At 39.7% G+C, this 23,488-nt stretch overlaps 1 protein-coding gene across 13 annotated transcripts in view; it reads right to left on the reverse strand.

Annotated features, from left to right (window-relative positions):
* Positions 1-20,433, reverse strand: part of Mlip (muscular LMNA-interacting protein) — a 247,723-nt gene extending 227,290 nt beyond the window's left edge. For all 13 annotated transcript variants that reach the window (XM_013510883.1, XM_013510882.1, XM_005377599.1 and 10 more), the window contains exon 1: positions 20,213-20,433. In XM_013510883.1, the coding sequence (XP_013366337.1) occupies positions 20,213-20,389 (177 nt within the window). In that variant the 5' untranslated portion in view covers positions 20,390-20,433. The remainder of the gene's footprint in view (positions 1-20,212) is intronic.
* Between the last annotated feature and the right edge of the window lie 3,055 nt (positions 20,434-23,488).

Raw genomic sequence — 23,488 nt, forward strand, 5'->3', positions numbered from 1 at the left:
TAAAATAAAAAAGTCAGAAAAAAATTAACAAGCTATTCCTTTGAAGTTACTTAAATCTTTGCTCAATACTTATTCTACATTGTCATTTCTAATAAACTTCAAATTTGGGGTCTCCAATAATATGACTCTCCTCTGTTTACAGACATATGCTTTCAAAAGTACTTTAATAATTAAATATAGCATTATAAGAGCTATTGTCCCCGGTTAAAAGAAACAAATCCAGAAGTACTGTAGATTGCCCTCTTTCTGTAGATAAACATGAAACCTAGGCGTGACGTTTCACATGTGAGAACATATGCCCTTTGAGAACATGTGCTTTGCTTTCCCAGGACAGTATAGAAATGCGTAAGTTAAAACTGGGAGGAGCCTAGTTTACCTGTTCCATATTTTCCTGTCATTAATGAGGAGTTGACCAAGGGAGGCTCAGTAATTCACCTCAGTCACGCTTTGGCTGGTGTTGGAGCTTCTCTGTTCTTCTCACAGTGCCTCCCTGCAGGGTCCAGTGAAGGACAGTGAGAGGCCAAGGACAAAAAGGACAGTTCGTGTTCCCAGTAACTTCATGATGGTGTTTATGATCCTAACAATGTACACATTTGAACAAAGTATTTCCATGCCCTTGAACAAATAATCAACGCTATACCTACCAGAAAGTTGCTGGAGCTACATCCACTTATCTTTCTCTCCCTAGATTCTCACTTGACAAGAAAGTTAGTGAACATTTAGGAAAACCGGGCTAAGCTTGTCCTCCCTCTTCATGGCCAAGGGTCCTAGTTATAGCACCGACCCTGTAGCTCTGCAGTCATGACATGTGGGACCGTTCTTCTGTCATAAAATGTCACGTGGTGGTACGGACTGAATGTCTGTGTATACCAAAAATCCAAACATTGACATCCTCACCCTCAGAGTGAGGCCGTTAGAGGGGGTTGGGTCATTAGCTGATAAACAGAGTGTGCATGCCTTTCCAGTAAATAGTGCTGCGATATTTGATCATCCATAAACAAACAAGAAGAAGGAAGAGGAGGAAACACTGATGGAAGCTTTACACAAAAATCACTTAAAAATGGATCATGAAGCTACATGTGCCATGATAAGTGATCAAGCCTTAAAAAAAACACCTTCAAAACCTAAGACTAAATAAAGAGATCTCATACTTGATACTTTAAAAAATTATCCATAAAAGAAAAAATGATAAATTTGACCTCAGAAATACCAAAACTGTGGCTCTGCAGAAGACCCTGTTTAATACAAACTGGTAGAAGATATTTGCAAATCCTATATCTAACAAAGGACATGTATCTAGAATACACACTCAGTCTCTTTCAAAAAGTAACAGTAAAAAAATAAACAGACTAATCTAAAAGTGGACACGAGGTCTGAACAGACACTTCACAAAAGACATACAGAGAGCAAATGAGCACATAAAAAGGTGTTCGACACTGCTAAACATAAATATCAATGGCCGACAGATACCACCACACACTCTTTCAATTAACTAAACTAAAATAAAAAGTAAGGGTAACACTAAGTGTTTGGGAAAACATAGAGAAAATGGAATATTCATAAACTGCTAATAAAAACATAAACAATACAGCCACTCTGCAAAAGAGTTCAACAATCCCTTTTAAAACTAAAATATTGGCTTACTATATGACCCAGGATTACACTAATAGGCATTTGTCATGGAGAAATGAAAACCTGTTTTCACACTGAGATGTATACATAAATATTGATAGCAGCTATATTTATAATAGCTAAAAAGCAGAAACCATCCAAATGTCTGCCCACCAAACTCTACCAGCAAAGTTCCTAGAAAGGAGAAGCTATGGCTCTGCCCACCAGGTGTGAGCCTCAAGGAGGCAATGCTAAGGTGAAAAGTAAGCTGAAAGACCGTGTCTTGCCAAATCCCATTTACGTAACATCAGTGACATCAAACAATCATAACTGTTGATGACATTGCTGATAAAGGTAGATGAAGAATAAATTAGTAATTGCCTTCCCTTAAAAATTTCCACAAGCACAAAATAAACAATTTAATGGTGAACTTCAAACTTCTAGGAAAAGAACAGGCTAAGTCAAAAGCTTGTACAAGGGAGGAAATTGTAAAGATCAGAGCAGAAATTAAAGCAATGGAGACCAAAACACAAGCAAAGAATCAATGAATTGAAGAATTGGTTCCTTGAAAGATTAAATAAAATCAACCAACCCTATCAACCTCATAAAAAAAAGGAAAGAAAAGACTCAATTAGGAATGAAAACAGTGAAATTGCAATGGACCCTGCAGTAATCTTGAAGATTACCTATACCTACATTGAAAACTTGTATTCTAATAATATGGAAAATGCAGAAGAAATGGACAGAATTCTAGACACACATGAATTATCAAAGCTGACTCAAGAAGATATTAAAAACCTAAATAAACCAATATCCATTGATGAAATTGAACATGTAATTAAAAACCTACCAACAAAGAAAAGCCCAGGCCCTGAAGGATTCACTTCTGAATTCTACAAGAAACTTAGAGAAGACCTAACACCACTACTTCTGAAACCTTTTAGTGAAATTGAACAGGAAGCAATACTCCCGAATACAATCCTGGAAGCAAGCATTACCCTGATACCAAAACCAGAGAAGGACCCAACTAAGAAAGAGAACTACAGTCCAGTCTCCCTAATGAATATAGATGCAAAAATCCTCAATAAGATACTAGCAAACAGAATGTAGCAAATCATCAAGAATATTATAAACTGCAACCAAGTGAGATTCATCCCAGGGATGCAAGGATGGTTCAACATATGCAACTCAATAAATGTAATACACTATATCAATAGAGCCAAAGACAAAAATTACATGATCATCTCAATAGCTGCAGAAAAAGCTTTTGACAAAGTCCAGCACCCATACATGATAAAAAAAAAACCTACAGAAAATTGCAATAGAAGTCTTTGTCTCAATCTGATCAAAGTCATCTATAACAAACCAACAGCCAACATCATACTAAATGGACAAAAGATGAAAACTTTCACTCTAAAATCAGGAACAAGGATGTCCATTATCACCATTCCTATTTACTAAATTTCTGTAAGCATAAGCCAGAGCAACTAGACAAGAGTAAGAAATAACAGCAATAAGGTTAGGAAAGGAAGAAGTTAAGTTATCATTATTTGAAGATGACGTGATACTCTACATAGAAGACCCTAAAAGAAGACCCGAAAAGCTCTACCAAAACACTTGAAGATTTAATAACCAAATTCAGTAGCGCAGCTGGATACAAAGTCAACACTCAAAAATAAGTAGCATTCCTGTACACAAACAACAAATTCACTGAGAGAGAAATTAGAGAAACCACACCCTTCACAATAGCATCCACAAAAATGAAATACTTAGGAATCAATCTAAAAAATGGAAGAAAAAGATGCATACATTGAAAATTACACCACTCTGAAAAAGGAGACAGAAGAGAATATCAGAAAGTGGAAAGATAAGCTTTGCTCATGGATAAGAAGAACTAACATTGTGAAAATGGTCATACTCCAAAAATTGTTGTACGGATTCAGTGCAATCCCAATTAAAATACTACTAGTATTCCTCACAGATCTAGAGAAGACGTTCCTAAAATTCACTTGGAACCAGAAGAGACCTAGATAGCAAAAACAATTCTGAGCAACAAAGACAAGGCAGGTGACATCACAACCCCTGACTTGAAATTATACTACAAAGCTATAGTACCATTGGCATGGTATTGGCAAAGAAAACAAACCAATGGAACAGATTATAAGCTGCAGACCCAAATACACACTCAGCCACCTTATCTTTGACAAAGAGGCCAAACATGTTCACTGGAAGAAAGATAGCCTCTTTAATAAATGATGCCGGACAAACTGTCTTTCCATATACCAAAGATTAAAACTAGACCCATATCTATCACCATGCACTAAACTACAATCTAAATGAATCAAAGATCTAAATATTAAAACAGAAACACTAAATCTACTGGAAGAGAAAATAGGTAGAAATCTTGAACACATAGGGATAGGCAGAAACTTTATGAACAAAACCCCAATTGCAAGATCTATCACAAAGAATCAACAACTGGGATCTCATCTTATTAAAAAACTTTTACACGACAAGAGAAAACACCAACAGAATAAAGAGACAACCCACAATGTGGGAAAAAAATGTTTGCTAGCTGTTCCTCAGGGAAAGGATTACTATTGAGAACATATAAAGAACTTCAAAAATATCAGATCTCCCAGACTTAATGACCCAATCAAAAAATGGGTATCTGAGATGAATATACACTTCTTGGATGAAGAAAAATAAACAGCAAATAAACGTATGAAAAAATGTTTGACGTCACTGGTCATTCAAGAAATGCACAGTAAAACAACACTGAGATCCCATCTCAGCCCAGGAAGAATGGCTATCATCAAGAAATCAACCAATAACAAGTGCTGGTAAGGCTACAGGGAAAAAGGAACCCTTCTCCACTGTTGGTGGGAGTATAGATTTGTGGAATCACTGTGGAAATACCTTAAAAAGCTAGGATTGAAGGTCCCATTTGACCCAGCTATTCTCTTTCTGGAAATCTTCCCAGAAAAATTAAAAACATCATACCACACTTAGTTCATTGGAAAGAAAGGCTTGTGTTAGTATTGTTTGGACAATTAAATGCTGGCGTCCTATACTCTGAGTAACTAAAGATAACAATATACAATGTATTAACCATTGTTACACTCCTTATCATCTTGTTTTGAAATTTTGGGGTTTTTTTCTCTGTAAAATAAGAAGTAAGAAATTCCAAATGATTCTCTGATCTTATATACCAATATATATCTGAAGGAATGATTTAAAATTAAGGCAAGAGAAACCTTTCTTAGATTTCCATCTAAGATCAGGCAACTATAGACTCTAGGATTTAGCAAACCTTAAGATGTTATGTGTTAATGCTCTGCCCGGTGGAGGAGTGGTAGAATGAATACTCCCCTCATGGCACATCTGCACTCAGTAGAAAAAAGGAATAGATGGTCCATGATACTGATGTCTTTCCATGTCCTTACATCATGTTTTCATAGATTAGTAATTCTCCTACTGTGTCCATTATTCTCTCTTTTATAAACAATATTACCATAAGCATCATTATAACTAAATATGCATATGTTTATTTGCCTGATGCAAATTCCTAGAACAATTTTATCTGGCCAGGAAGTACATACGGAGTCTAATAGGTGACCTCAATCCATATTACGCCCCAGAAAAATGTACCAGTTCAGGTCCTACCTATAATCACTGGTTTTAAAAAAAAAAAAAAAAAAAAAGAATATATATTTTTTTAGAAAACTTCTTAGAGTTAAAGAAATTATTACAATGTTTCTTTCCTGGGAGACTATCTTATTTGCAAGAAAAGGAGATACCAGGTGAAGGTTGGAGTCCTACATTAGGGTACTCTGAACAGAACTAATAATTTCTGGGTTTAAAATGTCTTTGGATCACACAGTGTTGTCAACTGTGTATTTATGTTCCTCTCTTCTCTTCAACATTACACACACACACACACACATGTTCCCTAACTCTGTCTCTCTTATTTATTTATATCCTCCCCCTCCTACAAACATCCCACCTTGACGAGTCCAGCACCTGTGGTGATTTTTAAGTTAATTTTATGAACCACACAGAAGACCATTAGGTACGGTTTTAATTATTTGCAACTCACAAATTATTCCTTTATTCTTAACTATGTAATATTATCACTCATGTCATATAATTATTCTCCTCTGAAACTAGGCCACAGTGTCTTCAGGAAGAGGAAGAACGTTTTCAACAGTCTTATTTTGAAGCTTTGTCTCTTTACCCAACAGAGATAAAGTGAAAACTTAGTAAAGTCCTGAGGATGCCCACTTTCCAGTGGAGGCATGAGCACAGACTCAGGTCCAGCAGCTGGAAATCACATGTAGTTCTGCCTGAAGAGAACAATCCCCAGTCATAATTCCAGGGTTTGTACAGACACGAGAAGTAACTTGTGCTGGTGTAGTGGATTACACTGCAATCCCAGCACTCCGGAAGGCTGAGGCAGGAGGATGGCAAGTTTGAGCACCTCCTAGGCAAATTAGTAAGTTAGTTAAGACCCTGTCTCAAAATAGAAAAGTAGAAGTAGCTGTCAACAGTTGTGAGTGCCATGTCTCTGATGGCCACATGGACTGGGTGCTCACAACATGCAGGCGTTTTTCAAACATTAAACCCAGATCCCAGGGTTCTCACCTGGAACCACTAGAAGCACTATGTATGGCATGACAAAAAAGGATTCCCTGGGGCATAACTGTTACACAGCCATTTTCAAACCTCCAGAAAGGGCATCACTTTAATCATGTGATCAAAATACTTCACCCTACCAGACTGCATGGCTTATACAATCACTTCACATAATGACACTGGCCTCTCGTCCTACTCCATTCGTGCTGTTACAAAGTACCTGAGACTGCGCAACTCGTAAAGCATGGGCATTTATTTTCTCGTAGTTCTGCAAGCTTGGAGTCCAGGCAAGGCACTGACGAGTTTGGCGCCTGGTGATAGAGATCCTCACATAGCGGAAGGGGTGGAAGGCAAAGAAGGAGCGAATCCTGTGTCCTCACATCGGGAGAGAATGAAAGGAAACGCACCCACCCCCTCCCTTCTTCTCACAGCCCCAGGGCGGCCAGCGTGGCTCCACCGCCCGAGGCAGTCACCTCTCAGCGTCCTGCCTCTCACTCCTGCCTCACCGGTGATTCTCAAAATAGGAACTGTGGGGGAAACACAACCAGACCACAGCAAGGCTGGTAAAGAATAAGGATGTCCCACAACGCTCACCACCTCCTGGAAAGATTTTTCAACACACATAGAACTTGAAAGGAAAAGGAAGTTTTTAAAAATAAATCAAGGAGCTCCTGGTGCAAGGGGACTAATGGAAGGTGTGTTTCTCTCACATCCTGTTCTTGACGCTATTAAAACGAGAGTAAAGGACCTTGAAACAATAAACCTACAACAAGGAAAGACACGGGAAGAAAGGAGAACCTGTGTGGAGAAGCACACTGTAAATTTCTGGAAGATGCAAAGGACTTAGAGCTGCACTGCCCTGGAAGAAGCTGCACTGTGTAAACGGCTTTGCACACCCCGAGGGGCTCGGGAGTCAAGCAGGCGGACCCCGCTAAGGCTGGACGGCGAGGCGGGGATGGAAGGACAGGAGCACCCTGGCAGCCCCGAGCGGCTCCCTCACCTCACCTGGCCCCTGAGCCGGGAGGACGGCAGCGGGGCGGTGCGCAGCACAGGTGTGTCACCAGGTGAGCAGAAACAGGACACAGCGACACAGCCAGGGACTCTGGGCGGAACGCTGAGCTGAACAGAAAACGCACAGCAGGGATGGGAAGTTTGCGTTTCCACACTTGCTCCCCGTGCTCTGAAAGAAGCCCCACTCCCTGCGATTAGCTTGTTAATTCGTGCTGACATTCTCTTCCTTCGGCCTCAGGCTGCAGCGCGGCAGCCAGGGAAATTATAACACGGTTGAGAAACAGTCCCACAGCCTCTCCCATCTTCTGCTAAAATGAATGCGACCAAGTTTGTATTTAACAGCAAGTGGTGAGGGCCGGGGATATAGCTCAGTGGCACAGTGCCTGCCTGGCAAGTGCAAGGTCCTCAGTTCCATTCCTGGTACCAAAAAATAAAAGCTTCTCATAAAAGCAAGAGGTCTCTGAATCGCTACACTGGACATCTACAAAGGTGGGAGGCCTATTGTGAAGAGCAAGATGGCATGACATCTTCCCCAGACACCTCACATGCCCGGAAACGCCCATGAACTAACAAGATTGTTCAAAAGACCCTCGAGAAATGTTTATGTTATAAATAATGATGACAGACCAGCAATTAAGCCACAAACAGCCTGTCACCAGTTTTTCATAATCATCTCCTTATTTTTATGAGGGTCATATAGGAAAACAAAGCCAGTGACTCTAATACAACTCCATCGCTAATATGACAGTCTGTTTGTCATTCCTTGGGGAGGCCATACTTCGGATTCAACAACTATGTCATTGTAATTCCCACAGTGAAGACCTAGAAACTATTTCTCCGCACGTGTATAATGTGTTATAAATGCCACCGGGGAGCACAACTCAGTTAAAGCCTGCAATCCATCGATCTCCCTTCTGTTATCACCACAACACAGAGCTACATCAAAAGATTCATTCAAACAGTGCATCTCAGACTTACAGTATCAGCAGACACTGCTTTAATTAGCAGTGGTTTTCAAGGGCTGCATGGCTGTAAGAGCTTGGGCCATAAGAAGTCTGGATGCTTATCAGTCACGTCTCAGCTCAGCGGCCCTCCACCACCCCGTAGGCTCTAGCAGTCGCAGCTCGCATTTTTAGAAAAAGAATAAAAAAATGAAAATGGTGGCTAGGGTTTAGCCATTCCCATGCGTCCACTTTCCTCATCCTGCAGTGAAGCGATGAGAGCGGAGACTAAAATTAAGCTTGCAGAGGGACTGAGGTATCTGTGTCAGAGCCATCGAAGGGGGTGGTGAGAACTATGGGAGAAAATGAACACAGAGCCGAAGAGGCCATTCCAGAAGTGACATTTAAAGCAGATATCATTCTAAATTTTTATTCCTAATAAAAGCACACCATCCACTATATTTTATATTATGAGAAAATGTGTCTATACTGTTGTCAAGGCAATTAGATGCTACTTCTGTCATCTAGCCCCCAATTTCACTCACAGTCCAATTCCTGAAGCTTTGTTGTTTCTCGGTAAAGACACATAAAGATGTGCAACTCAGGCCATTTCCTGTTTAGTCACGGACCTGTGAAGTTTCTGTAGTAAGACAAAGGCTCGATCTAATAGCCAGGGCTCCTGTTTGGTATCGGAGTAGCACTTCATAAAAATGTAAGTTATTCTAGCACTCTGAGAAAGTGAGGCAGGAGGATCACAAGCTCAAGCTCCACCTGGGCAACTGAGCGACTCATCAAGACTATGTCTCCAAAAGCGTTGGTGGTGTAGTGCTAAGGGTGAAGACCTCAGCTTCAATCACCAGTACCACCCAAGAGAAAAAAATTAAATAAAATGTTTGTTTATTATTTATTTATTTCCAGGTTCCTGTTTGTATATAAGGGCATTGTTTAGTAGGGAAAAAATTTAATAACTCCACATTCAGAGGACACTTTTTACACACTTATAAAGTGCCAGAGAACACAACAATCTTTGCAAAGCCAATCCAACCTCTCACTTTGTAGATAAGGAAACCAAAGGGTAAATGACTCTCCACGGTTATCTTAGTTATCTTCCCATCCTGGGTTAGTTATCTTCCCATCCTGGGGACAAAATACCCAACACGCACAACTTAGAGGAGGAGAGGTTTATTTTAGCTCATGTTTTCAGAGGATTCAGTTCATGGTCATCTGGCTCCAAAGCAAAAAGAGCACGGTGAAAAACGTAGTGGAGAAAGGTTGTTCAACCCAGGGCAGCCAGGAGGCATAAGGAAAGGGGGAGCAAGGGACAAGAGCTCCCCCTTCCAGGACACGCCCCCAGTAATGCCTCCCCTTCTGATAGAACATTCAGCTATGAATCCGTCGATGGATTGACCTACTGACATACAGAGCATCACCATGATCCAGTAACCACTTCTGGACATAAGAGACCTTGGGGGGACATTTTAGAGCTAAACAATAATACAGCAACCCTGGTCCCCAAAAGGCTCACATTCATCTCATTATGCAAAGTGCGCTCACTACACCTCTAAGAGCTACTTAAGCCTTAACAAACTTAGCATTCTTCAGAAGTCCAAATACAAAGTCCTCTGAGACTCAAGGCAAACTTTTCACTCTGAACCCCTCTAGAAATCAAAAAGAAAATTAAATATCCCCAACATTCAATGCCATAGGATAAACATTTGCATTCTAAAGGAAGGAATAAGGCAACAGAGCAGTCAAACCAAAGCCCAAGAGGATAAATATTAAGTTTTGTAGCTCCATGCCCAGCACATAGAGACGGCTGTGGTGAGGGGTGAGCACCCTGTTGACTGCGCTGGCTGCATGCCACCTGGCCCCTCAGGCCAGCTGTAATCACTGCCTGCAACTCTCTGCAGCTGACATTCCATGTTCCTGGCATTTGCAGAGTCCTCTCATAGTTTCACAGATTGTCCTCTCAGAGCTACATTAACTGGCTCCCTAAGCCCTCCTTTGAAATGCAGTGGAAGACTCAATGACTCCACAGTACTTGCATTCTGTGTGCCTGTAAAACCAACATCACAGAAAGGTACTGTGGCTCATACCTGTAATACTAGCAATAGCACGCTGAAGGAAGAGGATCCCAAGTTCAAGTCCAGCCTGAGAAACTTAGTGAATTCAGCAAGACTCTCAAAATTTAAAAAAGGACTGGGGATATTGCTCAGTGCAAAAACTCTGAGTCCAATATCTGGTAAAACAAAACCAAAACAGCATGCAGATGATGTCAAGCACAAGCAGTGGGGGCAGGAGGACAACGGCTGCTGTGGCCTCTGAGTGACCAGATGGCTCAACTCAGGGATCACACTTCCCTAGGTGGCCCGGAATGAGCAGGCTACTGTCTTAGTTACTTTTCTCTCATTGCTGAGACAAAACACCTGACACCTAAAGTTAAAGGAGGAAAGGTTTATTCAGCTCATAGTTTGAGGAGGTTTTAGTCCAGAATCAGCTGGCTGCAAAGCAGGCTGGCATGGCATAGGGGCAACAGTTCAAGGTGGCAGAAGACAGCTAAAGCAATCAGAGCAAAAAGAGGGAAGAGCAAGCCTCTTTTCCTCCCTTGTACTGTAAGCAGGCTACCACCTCCTAGCGTAGCACTCACACCATCTCCTTGCCCTCCTCCTGCACAGGATGAGGATGTTTACAAAAGGAGGACCCTGGCCCGCTGCTGAGTTACTTAAACTTCTAAACTTCACAAGTTGACACAATTTATCACGTATATTTCAGGTATCCTGGGGCTCGTTTTTCAAAACAACCTCTTTGTGTGCTCTTGAGCTCACACTGGGTGGGGCCTGCCCACCATCTGAGATGCCCTCCAGTCATTTTTCCTACTGTCTAAGAATAAGGCACTGGGCTCTTTCTTTCCACTGCTAGAGAAGGACCCAGGACCTTCACACTGAGCTATTTGCCCAAACTTTTTTTGTTAATTTTTACTTTGAAATAGAGGCTCACTAAGTCACTAAGTTGCCGAGTCTGGGTTTAAACTTATGATTCGTCCTCCTAGAGTGCTATGATTACAGGAGCGCACCATCATACCCACATCTTGGCTTCTCTTGTAATGCACTAATCTTTTTTAACAACCATAGTTTCTGTGGGCCCAACTTTACATGTGCTTCATTTCTGGCCAAACCACAATTATTTTTAACCCTTCAGTTTTGGATTGTTCCTGATCTCACTGTACATCTGACTAAATGCAGCCAGCACCATCCACATCACATCCATACTTGGGTTGCCTTGAACTTTCCTCCACCAAATCAATTAGTCTGCTATCTTTAAATTCAGATTCATGCAAAGTTTCAGGACATGACAAAATATAGACACATTGCTGGCAAGAAGAAACATACATGGCCTCTAGTTGAATTTCCAGTAGAGTCCTTGTTCACAGTGGAAACTCCCTAAGCCTGGCCTTTACTGTCTCCTTTCCTTTCAGCATTCTGGGCTTCTAACCCCTGAATAAAGTCACCCATCACACTCTACTTTCAACATTGTAGGATTTTTTTAAACCCAGACCTCCAAATTCTTCCAAAAGTCTCCCACAAAACTATTCTGAAAGGCTTCTGAACTGTGAAGGTACAGGCACATTCCCACTACTGGGTTAAAATACCCAACCTTCAAAACATAAAGGACAAGAGGTTTACTTGACTCGGAATTTCGGAGGCTTCATTCTACAGTTATCTGGGTCCAAAGCAAAAAGAACACAGATGAAGGGTCTGCCAAAGGAGAGCTGCCCGACTCATGGCAACCAGGAAGCAGAGAGAGAGGATGAGTAAGGGGCAAGAACACACCCTTCAGTCATGCCCACAGTGGCCCACTCCTTCTGACCAGTGTCCACCTTTCAACAGCACAGTCAGCTATAAACTCCCCAGTGGAGTATAGTGCCCCCATGAGCCAAACGCCACCTCTACACACATGAAACCCTCGGGGATATTTTAGATATGAAGCACAGCAGCTACGTCAACACAGCCTTCCCTGGTCTCCTAGACTCAGCTCCATAGAGACTGGCTTGTCGCCATGCTGGTATTTAGAAGTCCTTATCACACACTAACCCAACACACTGGCTTTGCATGTGGACTTTTATTTTCAAGTCCGTACAAGACTCTGAACTCATCTGTATGCACTCATCCACCCTCACACATAATTTTTTCCAGTATCATCATATTCTACAATTATGCACATTAGGGTTTCAGTTCTCACTGTTGAGTGTTTTCCATTGGTCCTCATGGTCTACTACCATTTTTGCATCTTACCTCCCCCTCCTCTCTTCTAATTTAATGCTATACTTTCTTCAAAAATTTTTAAAAATGTATTTGTTGATTGGCAACCTGTATATCAAAGCAGAAACTTTGAAACCAGTGGAAAATAACACAAGAGAAACACTCAAACCCATAGCACAGGAAAAGATTTCTTGAACTCCAATAGCTAGGAAGTAATATCAAATATCAACACCTGTATTGCATCAAATTTTAAAGTTTCTGCACAACAAGGGTGTTGATTGACAAAGTAAGGAAACAACTGCAGAATAGGAGAAAAATTTTGCCACCTGATAGAGGACTAACATCTAGAATATGAAAGCAAGACCTGGGGATGTGTCTCAGTGGTAGAGTGCTTGCCTAGCATGCACAAGGCCCTGAGTTCAATTCCCAGTACCACAAAAAAAAAAAAAAAAAAAAAGAGAGAGAAAGAAAGGCAGGTAGAATACGAAAGGAAGTCAAAAATTAACCCCTGAAGAACAATGTCCAAATGAACTGAATATGTGCTTTCTAAAAACTACAAATGCCCAATAAGTATATGAAAAAAGTGTTCAACATCTTTAGCCATTAGGAGAATGCAAATCAAAATAACTCTAAGATTTCTTGCCACTCAGAATGATCATCATCAAGAATACAAAAGCAACAAATGCTGGAGAGGATGTGGAGCAAAACAGCCCTTTCTACATTATTAGTGGGAATGTAAATGAGTACAACCACTATGAAAATCAGCATAGAGATTCCTCAAAAAACTGAACATAGGAATTCCATTTGATCCATCTATACCTCTCCTGTGTATATTCAGGAATAAAGTAAAGACCATGGTAATGTATAAGACTGCAGTGATAAATTAAAGACTATGGTGATATGCACATGCCTCCATTTATATCAGAGCAGTTCACAATTTGGAAACACCATAGATGCCTGTCAAGGGATGAGTCAATAGAGAAAATTTATATATAAATACATATATATATAATTTAATATTATATATGTGAATATTATCAGCCAAAAGAAGAATGAAATCCTTCCATTTGCAGGAACGTGGATGGAACTTGAGACCATCAGCCTAAGTGATATACGTCTTTTCTCTTATACTAGAAAACCAAAACATAAGTAAATAAATAATAAAGGAGAAATAATAGAAAACTAGAATGTAGATACTTGGAGATGTGGAAGGGGCTGAGGGCAGGGGAAAGAAAAGGGAGAAAGAGGGAAAGAGGTTGAAAATGATCAAGATATGTTATACACATGTGTGAACTCCCCAAAGTGAACATTACTATTCTGTATCACAAACATACACTAATAAAAGAAGATGTATTTGCCACTGGCTCTCTGGAGAAGTTGGGAGGAGTTTAGAGTAAAATTATTTCTTATGCAAAAAAGATAAAAGAGATTATTTGGTGTTCAATTCTAGTTTGCCAGTTTGTTTGCAACTGCCCATCTTAATCCAGGTTAGAGCCAGAATGCTTTTGTTATTCATAAGGGATGAAACATATCTCCGATCTTTGGATAACGTGATCTGGATCAGGGAATTCTCCAACACCTGGTACAGAAAGATCAATCTGCAGTGCCTTTATTGGCTTCTCAGAGTTCTTATTTCCCTTGATAAATGAGAACAAGTTAATAAGTAAAAATAAATTTTAAAATTTGCAATATTATTGCTAAAAATTCAAAAGTGACACTGAGCTAAGAAATGCAAGAATCCTAGTTCTGAAATTTTTCCATTTGCCTTTCAGTTGAGGATACTTAATCAAGAAACTTTCCATAAAGTTGCATTCATTACTTCTGTTTTGTCAAGATCATCATCATCATTTTATTACAGAGCTTTGACACCCTTGGGAGACAAGAGGAGAATAAATTCAAAAATACCCATGACATATGGGCCATGCTAGGAGATGGGCCAGAGAAAGTGCCCGGAGTATGGTAAGAAACACAGCATGTCAGAGACAGTGGCCACACTCTTAGAGGTGGTGGAACATCCGCACGCCCACGACGGTGAACACACGACAGCAGCCAGAAAGAAGCACAGTGAAATTCGTTCGGGGACACAGTAACTTATGTCCTAAACATCATCATTCAGATAGATGCACGTGCAAGACAGCATTGTCAGTCCACTCGGAAGAGCAGCAAGAGATGTTGGTTCACTGTGAGGAGCGAAGAAATGGACTGAGGCTTCCAAATCAAAAGGCAGCACCGGGGCTGGGGGTTTAGCTCAGGGGCAGAGCGCCTGCCTGGCAAGTGTGAGGTCATGAGTTTGATTCCCGGTACGGGGGGGGGGGGGGGGGAAGCAGCACCAAGAAAGGGGAATGTTATTATGTTTTGTTTACCTCCACTTTGGTTATTATCAAAACTTATGAAAAATCCAGCGACATGAGTTATGATATACAGACAATTCCTTCACCTAATCTTTAGACATTTACCACTTATGTCAACCTCATTTAAGTATAAAACTTGCTTTACTCTATGAAGCTACCTGTAAAGAATGTTGCACAGATCAGAAGCCATACTGATATAATATCTAGATATATCAGAAATATCAGCAGTACAAACTTTTTTTTAGCTATGTCAGGGATTTATGAATACATGTTGCCAATTATCCTAGTAAGACACTACTTAAAAGAAACATAAATAGATAAGTAGATATTATGACAAAGTAAAATATGGTACTGTATAAAATACTTCGCAGTTGCTCCCATTGCTAAGACATTCTGACGAATAATTGTACACTTGCCTAGGACTTTTGGATTGTGTGTGTTTCTAGAGTAGCCCTTAAGTGCCCTGTCTTGTTCAAAATAGGTGTTCAGAAAGGTGTGTTGAAGACCGGTGCTGCTGGACAGGCATGCAATCCTAGCACTCTGGGAGGTTGAGGAAAACAGTTACACGTTTGAGCCCAACCTGGACAACTTAGCAAATTAGTGAAACTCTGTGTCAAAATAAAAACTAAACATTTTTTAAAAGGCTGAGATTCTAGTTCAGTGTGTAGGATCTGATTTCAATCCCCAGTACCACCAGAAAGAGGAAAAGAAAAGAAAGAATGAAAGAAAGAGAGAGAGAGAGAAAGAAACAGAGACAGAGAGACAGAGGGAGGGAAAGAAAGAGAAAGAGGAGGGAGCAGAGGCGAGAGGGAACGGGGGAGCAGGGGACCAGGTGGGGCGGGGGAGGAGACGGAGAGAGGGCGTCAGTGTAAACACCTCCCCTCCCAGAAGTTACACCTATAGGCACTGTGCTGCCTGTCTCTCTCCCACAAAACCCAAACCTGTCGTCAAACGATATCAGAAATTATAACCAAAACATCGATTCCCTGCTTTTTGTTCGTGGACACATTTCTTCTTAGAAATGAATTAATTTTATTTGTATTAATGGAGTGAAGAATTTAACCATATTTACAGAATTATGTCACTACTGAATTTTAAAATGTGAAGTTTTTTGTATTCTTACATTTACCCACAGTTATTTCAAATTCCATTTTCTTTCATCGTATTCAAAATTAAGTAGGATGAACCTTTTCATGAAATTGAGAAGAATTTGTTATTGTGAAGTCACAAAGAGACTTATATATCATTGGATAAGTCTTTCATCTTCATATTAAAATTTGTTATTTAAAGTATAAATTTTCAGCTCCTTATATCATATATCACCATTAAAATTCCAATTGTCAGATTACATATTCTCTTTCTCAGAGAATTACTTCGTGCAAGAAGGCAATGTTTTTGACATTCAGAATTTGACTTCTAGCCGGGCGTGGTGGCACACACCTGTAATCCTAGGGAGCCGGAGGATCGTTGTGAGTTTGAGACCAGCGTGGGCTACAAAGTGAGCTCAAGGCCAGCCTGAACTACAGAGCGAGACCCTGTCTCAACAAGACCAAAAAAAAAGAATTTGACTTCTATCTTGATTTGCTCCTATCAAGTTTCAATATAAAATTAGGTGAAGCATATACACTTGTCACTATTATTACTTTTGTGATATTATTGAACATTCATTGCTTGGAAAAATAAAAATTGTCTTAGACATATTTTATTAACACAAGAGAAATTATTAGATTCATGCATGAGATCTGTTTGTTCTTTTTTTTTTTTTTTTTTTTTTTTTTTTTGGTTTTTCTCCGGTACCGGGAACCGAACTCACGACCTTGCGCTTGCCAGGCAGGCGCTTTGCCGCTGAGCTAAATCCCCAGCCCCGAGATCTGTTTGTTCTTATCATCTCTTAGAGAAAGAAACCATTTTTATTATGTGAGAATGCCCTCAAGTACATGATATCTGTACTATACTAATACATGAAGGGTTTATTTCATTATAAGTTTTGATGGAAGATTAATGTGAGATTCTCTGTTGATGCATTTATTTAATAAGCTAAAAGAGAAGTAGTTTGGGGAGTAATCAGGACTTTTTGCATTAGTTTTACCAATTAAATCATACTAATAGATATGGCGCTTTTTAAACTACGCAGAAATTACTTCGTGGTATAGATATAAATGATGGCTATATTTAGTTCATTGTTTTATGTAGCTTTACCCTGAAAACACCACTTGAGCTGAAATAAAGGCAGGCTATTAGTTTATATGCTAAAGCATCATATCCTAAACCAAGAACACTCGTTCCTCAGGATACTCACCTCCCTTGCTCACATCAGCACACACTGCACAGGGATGCGGGGCTGGGAAACAGCGGATTTACCCGCACAGCCCTTGGTGGGTTCGAACAGGAGTCTCCAGAGGACATATATTGCATCACACATTTCCTACACATTTCCTGAATATGCTGGACACAGGCTACACCCAGTTTCTGTGAAGCTGTTTGAAAACCACTGCTCTAGGAACAGTTTAGGAAGCGCATCATAGGAAAAAGGAAATATCCATCCCTGCACTGGTTAGCGCACCAGCACTGATTATCACAGAAATAATCAAATATTTTTGCAAAATAGGTTCTTCCAATCATTTGCCCTTTAACCATAGCTCACAAAAATTAGCTTTTGTGTAATCTTATTTTACATGAGCCATGACTAAAATATTCAACATGGCTTAACAGTTGATTTTTAAACAGGTGGAAATGTCCAAATCTATTCTGATTTTTCATATTCATGTTTGAAAATTTGGCAATATCAATCAATTAATGAGAAATTTCATTGGACATTGGTAGATATAAAAATTTTTGAAGAATTTGAGCATCACCTTTTTTCTGATAACTTATTGATGATAGATATAAAAGATACAACTTCAATCAGTCAGCACCCAAGAACCTTTACCAAAAAGTATCAGATTTAGGGTAAAACAAAAGTCAGTGCTTAAAAATAAATATTCCTTCACCCAGGGCTTGATGATCTTTATAGTGAATATTTTATCTTTATTTCTTTGGGTAGAATAAACTGATGAGTTTTGAAATTCTGTAGGTTATTGATTTAATTTCATGGATCTCACATTAAAAATTGATTTTCTTTCAAATAATGCCAAGTAGGCATATCACCTGATTGTATGACATATAACATTGTTCATGATAAAGTTTCTTATGAGAAATACAACTTTAATTTTAAATAGCATGCAGATTATAAGCCAACAATACTATAATGTATACATCTTTAAATTTTTAACAGCAAAATTTCCTCTCCTTTTAAAGTTTTTACAAACATTAATATTATAATAAATATACTGAATAACTTTTGAATAATAGTTCCACAAAATATATTTAAACTATTTTGAACAACCTAGCCATTCATACTGTACTACACTGATATTAACAAGGACAACAATTCTCTGTGAATTGTTTAGATTTTTATCCACACAAACAGCCATGTTTAACTTAAAAATTTTTACTGGAAACTTTCAAAGATATATATTTTCCAACTCTCTAAGTAGAAAATACTAAAGATAAGCTAGCCTTTTGCAAGATGCTATCTCTGCTCTCATTCTGTTCAACCATCCACTCAGTTTCCCCAGATGCTGAGCTTCCACGTCCCCCAACCCCATCCGCACAGGCAGCTCAGAGGTCCCCTGCTTTCTGATCCGCAGCTCTACTTTCCTCCAATCTCTTGGAAGTCAACCAGAGGCTTGCCTTAGGCACCAGCTGTAGAGTAATGTTCATGAGTTTTGTGGGAGATAGTTCCTCTCAGGAGACATTTTTTGCCCTCTTCTAGATTTATAGTTGTGTTCAAGGTAGAACTGAGCCTGCGGAATGTCTGGCCTTCCAAAATGTGAAATGGTAATACATCAAATCACTTCAGAGAATAAGAGATCACATTCACTGTGTGTGCTTGCCCCGGGCTCTCTGTGTTCACTTGCAAAACTTCCTGTGAAAGATTGCAAGGAGCCCCGGGTCTAATTTCACACCACAGCAACTCCTTATTCATGTGTTTATTTTGTTCCTATCTGGTTCCAGGAAGCTTTTATGACCACTAGCCCTTTACACTTAGTACATCTGAATCTTCCTTTTACTTTGAAATGCATTTCAACTCTCTCCCTGTCTTTCCATATATACCTTCAGGTATACGCTTTTAAAATAATTAGGAAGACACAGTTTGAAACAGGGCTCAGGCTATGGATTTCATTACATTATAGTTTTTAATCCTATAACAGCCTTCAAATTAGGTCTGGCTGTTTCCTGTCTTATAAGTGAGTTAACAGAAATTCACAAAGTTTACACAAAATCCCAAAGTTCTTCTGTTAGGAGCTGTGGAGAAAAAATTCCCACTCGGCCCTTTCTGATTCAAAATCCATGATTAGGTCCACAATATTCATCTCTCATCATGGTCAAAAGCAAAACAGCCTTGGCGTCACACATTTACATGATCACCTAGAGCAGCTGTCCACAGTCCAGATTCAAAATGGGGCCCTGGTTAGATTTCAACCAGAAAAAATTCTTTAAGACCTTGAGATTTTATAGACTTAAGAACCTCCAATCCAGTATGAGTGTTTTTCCCATTTTTTTTCAAGTGTTAATATCTGTAAGCTCAACTTCAGACATCTGAACAATGCCTCCGCACAAGTTACGCCTCATTCTAATCAGTGTGGTTTCGCTTTTTGCTGTTTCATTGCTATTTAAATTAACTATGCCCTTATTCTAGTGTTAACTCTGTAGCCAGAGTAAATTGCAAACATAATTATTCACCTGTACCCATTAGATGAGCCATGGACAACCCATTCTATCCAGGGTACAGTAGACCTGCATTTGAGTAAACATAAATAACCACTATTACTCACTGGGAGTTAATTCCTTAGCATCAAAAAAAGTTGCTTTTACAACTTCTATAGGAAAAGCAAACCAAAAAAGGCCACACAATTTTCTGAAGAGTAAACTTTATCCTTATAGTTTAAGTCCATTTAACTTACCACGTAAAACATTAAAATGTTCTATAATTTTTTATATTTTCTTTGACATATTTTCCTGGTATCTTCACAAGAAATTGTACTTGAAGCACTTGCTAAACTTTTTATCAGTAAGTCAAACAATTTTCTAGTATCGAGACAATCACAAGAAAGTTTCAAAATAAAAGGATTTAAACATATCATTTAACTAAACCAAATTGGCCTGTTTTCTAGTAATGAAATTTTACGTAGTATTTTATTACTTTCAAGAAGGCTATGAAACTCATTAATTTTAAAGTTGTTGACTAGCAAAACATGGAAATAGAGGCTGGCTAGTCCAACTTTTCCAGCCTGTGATTGCTGTTCTTTTATCCTGTCAAATACATTGTATATCTGTGTATGCTAAATCTTGCAAGCCTTACCTTCAGTCTCTCCTCTAAATTCTTGTCTAATAAGCTTCCTTTTTCATGCTTTTCAAATTCCATGTTGAAAGAGAGAAAGAGAGAGAGGAGAGAGAGAGGAGAGAGGAGATAAAGGAGAGAGAGAGAGAGAAACAGAGGTTCAGATTCTGTGTAGAAAGTGATTTGCCGTGCTTGCATGTTAGGTATTGCTGGACATTCCAAGCTGTGAGAGCCCAGGACACTATCAGGAAGCCCTGGCGATAATTTCTGGTTAGCTAGTGTTTCCATTTATAGATGTTCAAACCCCATAAACAGGGCACTCAACAGAAGTCAGGCAGCTGGCCTTACATAATGATAAATGTCACTAAATATAAAAGCAATCTCTTAAATGGGAGAATTTATCCATCAGGCTAGGTTCTCTGAACCGAGAATGATCTATGTGACAAAAGCTACTATCAAAGAGTTCACTGATACCTGCTGGAGAAGAAAATATATTCTAGATACAGACCTAATAAATCAGTTAGTAAAGGAAAAAAATGATAATCTTAAAGCGAAAATGAATCATCCAGTTTAGTTCTTCTAAATTCCAATGTGCATACCAGTAGTGCAGACCTGTGTGAGTAACTTTGCAAAAAAAAAATAATAATAATAATGTGGCTTCAAAAGAAAGGGCAATTGAGTAACAAATTAAAACTATACAAACACACAGCACATGTAGTCCGAGGATGCTGCCCTCATTCCAGGAAATATCACGGATTAAAAGTGATGGTTTCCTTCAAAAAGACTAACGTGCTTCTTTTCCATGAGGAACAAAATTATAACATAGGAGATAAAATTCATTTCTCCAATGGGACAAATGCTGTCAGAATTCTGTTAAAAAATGGTAAACATGGCTTACAGAACATTCATTGTACAGTGAATTAAGTGTAGTTAACTCTGCCTGTGTTTTCCGGAGAAACTGATGTGTAGCGACAGTAAAAGAATAAAAATGGTGCTTTAAAAATTTACCATTCTCCACAGAGTAAGCTAAGACGTGTCCCTGTGGTGGCTTCAGCTCTGGCCATGGTAAGTGTCCTTTACCACCTGACTTTGACCTTCACTCAAATTTCTTGCCAATTTCTCCCTCACTTCTTAAGGAAAGTTTAGAGAAAACGTGTCAGGAGACTCTGTCCTTCAGAGTGACCTTCACGGCCTCCGCGGCCAGGCAGAGGTGCTCCAGTCCATTCTGCATCCTGATGAAGGGGTTGAGGACTTCAGAGGTGAAGCATTTGGTGAGAAAGAAACCCGTTCCTGCTTCGGCACAGTGCATTCAGACACCGAACATCAGCTCTCCAGGCAAAGGGGCCTCCCCTTTGGCCTCCTCTTTGAACTCCAGAAAACGTACCGTATGGTTGTTGGGAAATGAAAGTCTAAAAGTTTGGTTAGCAGGCAAGGTTGGTGTGTTCAAAAGGCAGTTGTTGCGCATTTATGTGAATGAACTTCCAAAAATCTTCTAAGACAAACAAATCTGCGCTGTGGCTGCATAAGGAAACTCAATTGTTGCTCAGCATGCATGTTTAATGGCTGCAGGTGAAACCCAAGATCCGGGTAGGAGAAAAACAAATGATATGCGTGGAGCAGCATTGGTTTGGAGACGAAAAGCCAGGAGTGGCACAGGAGGAGGGTACAGCGCATGTGCTGAGTACCGGAAATGGGTAAAGACCATCCCAGGAACAAGGGGACTTTGGAAAAATAATAAACGACCTGCAAGATAATCCCTTACAGCTAGGAGTGTACCTCGGTGACACAGTGCATCCCTAGCCTGCATAAGGCTCAATCCCCAGCACCACACCAAAAGAAAAAAGAAAAAAATACAATCCCTGGAGTATGGCTATCAACAAACAAACTCACAATGTAGGCATAGATTAGGGTTCGGGTTCTTGTAGACAGCGCACTTCTTGGAACGCATCATGCACCAGTTATGGCTTTAGGGCTTTCTATATGATTTCAGTTCATTCTTTTTCTTATTTTATTTTAAAAATAAAAGGAGGAAAACATTAACAGACAGAAAACCTTTTACAAAACAGCAAAAGAACAGTACAGACAATACAGAGTTACAAACAAAGTGGTAGGGAATTAACAATGTTTGTTGTATTACATATTGATACCTTCAAAGTGGTTTCTCATGAAAACAGATAGAAACATGCAATCTTGATCAATCAAGGACTCACTGACAGTTTGTTTCAGCAAAGAAATAGAAGACAGTAGAACAACTATGTCCAGAGTAAAAAGAAAACCCACAAACTTGGAAAAAATTTTAGCTGACTGTCCCTCAGACAAACGGCTTCTATCTAGAACATATAAAGGATTTAAAAAAATCAGCCCCCCCCAAATTCAAAGATCCAGTCCAAAAATGGGCAGCTGAGATGAATACACACTTCTCAGATAAGGATTTCAGTTAATTCATAAAACCACTCTAAAAGGTAGAAACTATTATTTTCCTATTATCATGGAATGGATTATATCATCCCCAAAATTCAGATACTAAATCTCTAACCCCTCAATACTGAGAATATGACTGTATTTAGATTTAGGTTCTTTAAAGAGGTGATCAGGGTTAAACAAGGTCATTAAGAGGGGGCCTAGTCCAGTGTGATGTGTGTCTTCATAAGAAGAGGAAATTAGGGCCCCAGTCTCTCTCAGGAAGATGATGAGCAGCCTCGGTAAGCAGGTGGCCATCTACAAGTTGAACAGAGGCTTTGGAACACCTTGATTATGGACTTTTGTTCTCCAGAAGAGCGAAGAAGTAAGTTTCTGTTGTTTAAAACACTCAGCCCAAGGCAGGCATGGTGGCGCAGGGCTGCAATCCCAGAACTCTGGGAAGCTGAGGCAGAAGGATCACAGATTCAAGCCCAGTCTGGGCAATTTAGCAACTTAGTGAGACCTGTGTCATAAAAGCTTTTATAAAAAAACAAAAGGAGGAGAGAGGAGATGTAACTCAGTGAGAAGGCTCTGGGTTGAATCCCCAGTACTGCAAAAATAAATAAACAAGCCACTGGGTCCATGTTATTTGCCATGGCAGCCCTACAAGTGCATACACCAATTTCAGAACTAGAAAATCAAGACGCAGCTACACAGACCACAAACGGTGATAAGTCTGCCAGCCCAAGCTTCCCTCTGGCCACTCTCTCCATTGCACTGTGTACCTCTGTGCGAACCATTTCATCCTAGATGTAACAGTACAAGCAGGTAACCTGCATGAGCACTGTGCACAATACCATATCTCTGTCCACTCAGGGAGATGTGCTTCCATATGTT

This window comes from Chinchilla lanigera, unplaced genomic scaffold (assembly GCF_000276665.1).
Source record: "Chinchilla lanigera isolate Chin_1 unplaced genomic scaffold, ChiLan1.0 scaffold00010, whole genome shotgun sequence".
In the NCBI taxonomy this organism is placed as follows: Eukaryota; Metazoa; Chordata; class Mammalia; order Rodentia; family Chinchillidae; genus Chinchilla; species Chinchilla lanigera.